This window comes from Primulina tabacum, chromosome 15, assembly GCF_025594145.1.
Source record: "Primulina tabacum isolate GXHZ01 chromosome 15, ASM2559414v2, whole genome shotgun sequence".
Lineage (NCBI taxonomy): Eukaryota > Viridiplantae > Streptophyta > Magnoliopsida > Lamiales > Gesneriaceae > Primulina > Primulina tabacum.
In genome coordinates, this window is record NC_134564.1 from 17,424,813 (window position 1) to 17,433,370 (window position 8,558).

The 8,558-nt window shown below is 37.2% G+C and overlaps 1 protein-coding gene across 1 annotated transcript; it reads right to left on the reverse strand.

Annotated features, from left to right (window-relative positions):
• Positions 1-6,664: 6,664 nt before the first annotated feature.
• On the reverse strand, positions 6,665-7,798 carry LOC142525922 (uncharacterized). Its single transcript, XM_075630205.1, has 2 exons — positions 7,250-7,798; positions 6,665-7,159 (listed from the first exon to the last, which is right to left on the reverse strand). Exons 1-2 carry the CDS (start codon positions 7,796-7,798, stop codon positions 6,665-6,667), a joined length of 1,044 nt encoding a protein of 347 aa, XP_075486320.1.
• Between the last annotated feature and the right edge of the window lie 760 nt (positions 7,799-8,558).

Below are 8,558 nucleotides of genomic sequence, written 5' to 3' on the forward strand. Positions count from 1 at the left end.
ACTCAATGCGTCTGCTACTACATTAGCTTTTTCTGGATGGTAGCTAATGTCACAATCGTAGTCTTTTACCAACTCTAGCTATCTTCGTTGCCTCATATTCAACTCTTTTTGGGTGAAGAAGTACTTCAAACTTTTATGGTCAATGAAAATTTTGCACTTCTCTCCATACAAATAATGTCTCCAAATCTTCAATGCAAATACCAATGCGGCAAGCTCAAGATCATGTTGTTAGAATAGGTATAGTCGAGTCAAGTGTTGGCCGAGAGTTCATGTTGAAACTCTTTGTATAAACAATCTTTATTTTAATAATATTTGAAATTATTGTTTTGGTACATGTTTATATGTATACTCATGCTTGTTGCATAGATAAAGTCCTTGAATATTTAAATAGTAGAAAGAAAATGAGATGCTCATACGATGAGTATCATGAAACTCATATTTGCAATACTGTATATTCTAAACAGTTCCTAGTCAATTCAACCGCCGTTAAGAAGGATAAAGGCCGTTCGAGTTTGAGAATAGTATCTGCGATGTGAGTACCATGTTTCATTGGTAGGGGACATTGTGATGTCCGAGCATGCAGATAGGTGTTCCCTGTAGAGTGCACTGAACAACCCACTTTCCAAGTGGTTCTCACTTATCGAGTGGAAACGTCCTAGTTTATGGTTATACACCATTAGTCCTTATGACCCGGGACAACATTGAGACTCTATATGCTAGCATTGCCCTTTGACTTGTTTACTTACTCTCATGGGGTCATCAGGTGGCAAGGTTGTGTGTTTTGTCGAACCATATATGAGTCGATGCATTGTAGTCGGGGATTCACCACTTACCTTAGGGTATAGATATCCTATGTGATCTCATGTGTATGTAGTTTGAAATTTCTGATCAAGGTGTTGGTGATAATTATGAAAGGGATTTCATAGATTACATCATCGATGCAACTACCACATGACACATAGTATCGATTCATTGACAGCTCTCGATATACCAATAGTTGTCGAATCGGTCGGGATATATGAGATGAAGGGACCATACTATACGCTAACCATAATAGATTGGTTCTTGCAGGCACTATCATTTGATATCTAGGAAATCATGTAAGCGATGCTGCTAGGCATTTAACATGATTGGTTGGGTACTATCAGAGTTGAGTTCTGACGTTCTTATTATCAAGGAGTTGATAAGTAAGAATGGAGCATTTGGGGTATGCTCATATAAGGACATGTTTAGTCCCGAATCACATTGAGATGTGAACCAATGGCTAGTTGTATCATTGAACCATTGAGGGCCACACATGTACTGGCTTTCTAGATCCCGTTGAGAAAAAAATAGTTCAATGTGTTGAACGCTTATATAGGAGTTATAAGCGCTAACAAAAATAGAAGTATGACTTCTATAAGAGGATTATGGGAATGTAACTTTTAATTTGTGAAAGTGTTCCTAAATTAAAAGTTGGCCAAATAAATATTGTATTTGAAAATTGTGATTTTCATAAACATTATTATGGACTAAGCTAAATTAATTCAAGTGTTGAATTAATTAAACACTAGTGGACCTAGTAGAGTCCAAATAATTAAATTAATTCAAGTGTTGAATTAATTAAATAACATTGGGCCTTGTAGAGCCCAATTAGAAATAAGGGCTTGAGTAAAATCAAGTAAAGTTTAAATGGTCTGAAATGTGTTTGAGATATTTAAATAAAAGTCCATGGGACTTGTAATTGTTACAAGCCCAAACAAATTGCATGCTTGGAAGGTGAATGGTTGGAGGCAACTTTTGAGTTAATGGCATGGCATGCACATGCAACTTTACACTTTAAATTTTTACACAACCAAGAGAAAGCCTTCTCTTCTCTCCTTGCACCTAGATGGCCGAAATTTCCATTGCATTTTTCTCCATTTTTGCTTCTTCAATTGTTGATGATAGCATAACCTTCTCAAAGAAAGATCCTCTAATTTTTCTAGTGCAAAATTATAGGGGATCTTACTAGTTGGTGGTGGGCTTAATTTTTGAGCAATGAGTGCTCAAAGGAGGCTTGTAGATTGTCTACCCATTGAAGAGCTAAGTTTTTTAACAACTTAGTTGGAGCCATCATCAATCCTTTGTGATTGATAGGTAAAATTTTAAAACACCCTATGTATGACATTTTGTGTTTTATGTTATTTGCTACATATCATTGTGAGGTGCTCGGTTTTCTTAATGAAAAATATTTTTGAAACTTTCGTTGCGTATCCGGACACCATAACCGATCTGCTTTCACATGTGTGGGGTAATGTTTCTCGTGAACTTTCAATTGTCTTGATGCATAAGATATAACTCGATTATTTTGCATCAAAACTGCGCCTAACCCAAGTGTCGAAGCGTCCGTATAAAGAACATACTCTCCTTGCCCTGATGGCATCTATAATACTAGCGCTGAAATCAGGGTTTGTTTCAACTTGTCAAAATTTTCTTGACATTCGGATCCCCATATAAACCTTGCATTCATCTTTGTCTAGAAATGAGATGGCCTAAGAATGCCACTTTCTCAAGCAAAAACTCGCACTTGCTGAACTTAGCATATTATCTCCTATCTTGCAGTATTTGCAGTGCTGTCCTCAAATGCTGACTATGCTCCTCTTTACTCTTCGAATAGATCAAAATATCATCGATAAAGACTATAACGAATTGATCAAGATATGGCTAAAATACGCTATTCATGAGATCTATGAAGATCGTTGGCGCATTGGTCAACCCAAATGGCATGACCATAAACTCGTAATGCCCATATCGAGTCCTAAATGTTTTCTTATGAACATCCGACTCCTTAACCTTTAATTGATGGTATCTAGAACGAAGATATATTTTTGAGAATATCGATGCTCCTTGTAATTGATCGAATAAGTCTTCAATTCTAGTCCATCAAATCTAATCGTGTTGAAGTTTAAGGAGGTTCTATCATTATTTTCCAAAAGTTTTTGAAGTTTTAATGCTTGGATCCCAATATTCTATTAAAAATTTCATTTTTAGCCCTTCAGGTTTTTTTCGAGAATAGCTTTATCACCCCCAAAAGTTTTGAATATTAAATTTTAGCCCCCAAGATTTTCGAGAATTCTTATCCTTACCCCATAAATTTCAAATTTTAACATTTTGAGCCCTAAACTTTGGAAATCATGATTGTGACACTTAGGAATCCAGAAATTGCAAAAAAGCCTCTAAATAATTGAAATTTATAAACAGCCCCTGAACTTGCTAAACTTTGCAATTTAGCCCCTGAATTTTCAAAAATTCCATATTTCACCCTAGGATCTTCGGTTATCTCAATTTCAGACCCTGGGACTGTTGGAAACGAAATTTTGGAGTTTGACAAATTAAGAGTGAAAATATCGAACAATTGATCAAGAAAACTGAAGGTAACTGAACTGAAGATTCGTAAACTGATAGTTGCCTAAACTGAAGATTAATGCGTATATAATTCTAGGCAACAGAACTGAGCAAAACTAACTGAAAGGTGTTGTCAACTGAACGATCAGTTGAGACTGATCAGTTACACGATAATCAGTTGAAAATGATCAGTTAATCCTATTAGCTAAAGAAGTCAATTGATGTTATCAGCTTTACACGTAATCAGGTAAGGATGTAGCCAACAACCAACAGTTTGTACAGAAGCAGTGGGAACACTGCATTTCAGAAAAGATACAGTGTACGATTCTCAGAAGAAAGTTGACATAGCTATAAAACAGATATAAAGATTCAAATGCATTCATTGTTACCGTTGTAATCAAATCCTATAAATATCCGAGAAGATCAGTTGAGAAAGATACGAAACGAAAGAATAATAAAATGCATATAAAATAACTAAGTTCGACTATCAAGCTTTTCGGTCAGAACTCTACGCGTATTCTTTCAAAGCTCAGTTTTTAAAAGCTCACACTTCATAGACGAGCCTTATTTCTGATGATTAAACCACTTTCATTCATTTTGTTTCTGTAAACCCATCTAGTTCCAATTATGTGAGCATCATTAGGTCGAGATACTAAGTGCCATACTCTGTTCCTTTCAAACTGATTAAGTTCTTCTTGCATAGCCTCTATCCAGTTTGTGTCTAGCAAGGCATCATCAATTTTATTGGGTTCTATTTGAGAAACGAAAGCAGCCTGCATAAATTCATTTATCATCTGATTTCTAGTTCTAAGAGGAGCAGTAGGGTTACCAATGACCAGCTCGAGTGGATGATCCTTGTTCCACCGGAGACAAGGTCCATATGGATTTGGCTCGGTTGGTTGATTGATGTCATTTTCTTGTGCTGGTGCCTCTTCTTCTATTTGTATATTCTGCGGTTGATAATTGTTTTCTGGTTCATTTGTCTGCTGATTTTGTTCTTGACCGGTTGGGTTTTCTTTGGAGATGGTTTCACCTGTTCTTCTTAGGTCTATCATGATCATTGCTAGCTTCAAGGTTAGCAGCTTCAAAATTATTTATCAGATCATGCATGCTACTGTTGCTATTGTCATGACATATAGATGATTCATCGAACACAACATGTATGGATTCTTCGACAGTGAGAGTTTTTTGATTATACACTCTGTATGCTTTACTCACTGCTGAGTATCCCAGAAAGATGCCATTTTCAGCCTTTACATCAAATGCAGTGAGATGCATTTTGCCATTTATATGAATAAAATACTTACAGCCAAATATGCGAAAGTACCCCACTTCTGGCAATTTGCCGGTCCATACTTCATATGGAGTCTTTTCATGATTTTTATTAATCATAGACCGATTCTGAGTGTAACAAGCTGTGTTGATGGCTTCAGCCCAAAATCGTTGTGAGATACCAGATTCAGCCAGCATGGTTCTAGCTGCTTCCTTCAGTGTGCGGTTCCTTCTTTCTGCTACTCCATTTTGTTGTGGCGATCTTGCAGCTGATAACTCGTGTTTAATGCCATGATCTTCAAGGTAGGATGACAGGTATTTGTTCAGAAATTCAGTTCCTCTGTCACTCATGATTCTGTCAATTTCTTCCCTTTTCTCATTTTGAAGCCTCTTGAGCAGCTTAATTAGTTGATCGGCAGTTTGATCTTTGGAGCTTAGAATAATACCCATGTGAATCTAGAGAAGTCGTCAATAACTACAAGAGTGTATTTCTTTCTCCCTAAGCTCATCACCGGAATAGGTCCAAACAGGTCCATATGAAGGAGTTCCAAACATCTTGCTGAAGAGTTTCTTCCCTTGCTTTTGAAAGTTGATCGAATTTGTTTTCCTAGCTGACAAGCATTGCATACTTTATCTTTGGCAAAGTCAACATTAAGCAGTCCAGATACTAGTTTAAACTTACTAATAGTAGCAATGGATTTGAAATTTAGATGATTGAGCCTTTTATGACATAGCCAATTTTTATTACCATTTAGAGCAATGAAGCAAGTAGATGCATTTAAACATTCATCATTTCATTCTACTCTATAGGTATTTTGACTTCGATAACCAGTCAGCACAATGGTGCCTGCATTAGTTTTAACCATGCATTTGTCTTTATGAAATTCAACCGTATACCCATTGTCACACAGTTGACTTATACTGATCAGGTTATAACATAAATTTTCTACCAAGAGAACATCTTTAATGATGATTTTGCCATGAATAATCTTACCCTTACCCATGGCTTTACCTTTAGCGTTGTCACCGAAAGTTATTGTTGGCCCCTTGAAATTCACAACTTCTGACAAGAGATTTTTGTTTCCTGTCATATTTCTTGAACATCCGCTGTCTAAAAACCATGTTGATTTTTCCAAGTTTTTCTTCTTTAGTTCCTGAAATTTTGAGATAAGAAATTGGTACCCTTTTTATTTGGGTCCTGAATTAATTAGACCCTTAGGAATCCACACTTGAATTATCCTTGCGGATTTTTTGTGATGTATTCCAGGGTAACCATGATTGGATAAATAATCTGGTGGTGAATGCAATATATGTTGTTCGGTCCTTTGGTTACTGTCATTCAATCTATACATCTTTTGAACTGGTCGGCAATTGTAGTAATTGTTAGGTCTGGTTCTTGAGTGATATCCAGTTGAGCCATCGTAACCGGTTGAGTTTGGCCTGGGTTTGCGCCAATATTGTTTGGATTTATCACTCTGAACATAACCCAAACCATGTCGCCTCCCATTATTCTTCAGATTCATATTTTGAATGCCTTAGTCTTCAGGCTTACCATGTTCATTTACCGAGCTAGATCTGACAAATTTAATTGATCTTAAACTGTCTTTCTCTAGTAACGGTTGAGTTGAAGCTTCTGAGGTGCTGCAATCATTGATGTTGTAACCCAGCCCAGTTCTGTCTCCGGCTGGTTTCTGCATCTCATGCATCCTATTAAGAGAAGCAGAGGACTTGTTCCAAATATTGATGGTATTCATTAACCTTTTGTTTTCGTTTAGTGTAGCATGGAACAATCTTCGTAAATCATCATTCTCAGCCGCTAGCAGACTTAACTTAACTTTCAAACTTTCAACCTCTTTGTGCTGCGAACAGTTAGAGAGAGTTGACTTGTTTTTTAAGTCTAGTTTTTCTGCTACAGCTTCATTGAATTTCATAGATAGTCCTTTGAACTCATTTATCATGTCGTGTAGTGCTGTAACAAGATCTTCTCGTGTAAATTCTTCAGAGTTAAAGTCAAATACCATTTCATCTATGGATTCTTGATCTTCCTTGGCCATGAGACACTCGACTGTCTGTCTTCGCTTTCACTTGAAGATGCCTCAGAAGAGGATTTTTCTGACTCGGTTTCAGCCCATTTGCCTTTGTCTTCTTCTGCAATCAGAACTCGCTGATTCTTTTTCTTGACGAATTTCTTGTTGTCTTTGAACCGTCTTCTATTCTCCTGTTTCTTTTCATCCTTCTTTGGCCTGTTACATTCTGCAATAAAGTGTCCCTTCTTTCCACAGTTAAAACAACCTTGACCATCCTCAGTATGGTCCTTTTTAAAGTGAGGTTTATTCATTTGAGATTGATTTTTGCGCATGAATTTGCAGAATTTCTTAACAAAAAGAGACATGGCTTCATTGCTTAGTTGCTCAGCCGATTTCTTACTTGTGGACTCTTCGACCGGAAGAGTCACTGTAGCAGCTGCCAAAGCCTTTGTTTGTTGAGTTGCGGATGGCTCTTGTTCAGTTTGTATTCCAAGCTCAAATTCATATGCTTTAAGATCAGCAAATAGATCATGGAGTTCCAGTTTGTTCAGATCTTTGGATTCGCGCATTGCTATGGTCTTCACATCCCATTCTCTGGGAAGAGCTCGCATGACCTTCAAAGCGATTTCTCTGTTGGAGTACTCTTTTCCAAGTGAGATGAGCTCGATGATAATGCTGCTAAACCGCTCATCAAATTCTGCAAGAGTTTCTCCTGGCTTCATCTTTGCATTATCAAATTTTTGGATAGCCACGGTCAGTTTGTTTTCTTTGGTCTGATCATTGCCTTCGCACAGTTGAGTAAGTTTTTCCCATATCTCCTTTGCAGTGGTACATGTCTTGATTTTGGCGAACATGTTCTTATCCAGAGTCTTATAGAGAATATATTTTGCAACGTTGTCCAGGTTTGCTTTCTTTTTATCCTCCGCTGTCCATTCAGATCTATGTTTCTCTATCATTTGAGGAGCACCTTCGGTTGTACCAACAGCTGTGTTTACTTTCATGATCTTCATTGGTCCATCGGTAATTACAAACCACATATCGTCATCATGTGCTGCTAGATGTGCCTGCATGCGAATTTTCCAATCATCATAGTCTTCCTTTGAGAACATAGGAATTTTGTTGAAAGATGCCATGATTATTTGAATGATGTCAATGTTTAGAGAAAACCCTGCTCTGATACCACTTGTTAGGATCGGGAAAGAGTTTAGAAGGGGGGGGAGGGTGAATGAACTCTTTCAAATTTTATTGTTTTTGACTTTTTGCTATCAACCGTTTTTAGGCGGTCGAAAAATATTTTCTCAAACGGTTGAAAACTTGAACTACTGGTTGTGCGAAAAACAGTTCAGAGTTTTCAATGACCAATAAAATTAGTGACACCCTCAACAACAATAAGTGACTGAGAAATATTTAAGCATGCAAGAAATAGATGACACCGGATTTTATGGATGTTCGGAGTTTGAATACTCCTACGTCACCCCTTCTTCCTTTGTTAGGAAGGATTCCACTAAAAGACTTTGACTTTACAAAATATTTGTAACAGCCCGATCCAACCAGGACTTATCACACTGCCTGTATTGGAACTCTTAGTGATCACTTTACACTTCTGGATATTAAGAACCCTTAGTTCTCCAGACACCACAAATTTTAATCAAATAACCACCAGGTTACTGATATGAAACAGTAGTTTGTTTGAGTAGCACGAAAAGATCCTTGGATGATCAAGTATGTTTCTGTTGAACTGCGTGCAGAGAGAGTGAAGATGAATATTGACTGTGATTGCGCTCTCAGATTTCTTTTGAAGGCAAGCTCAATAATCTTTTTATCGCTTCCCACGTTTACCTTGCATCCCTCTCTGTTGATATAGCCGAATGACTTAACGGTCGGAAAGGACAG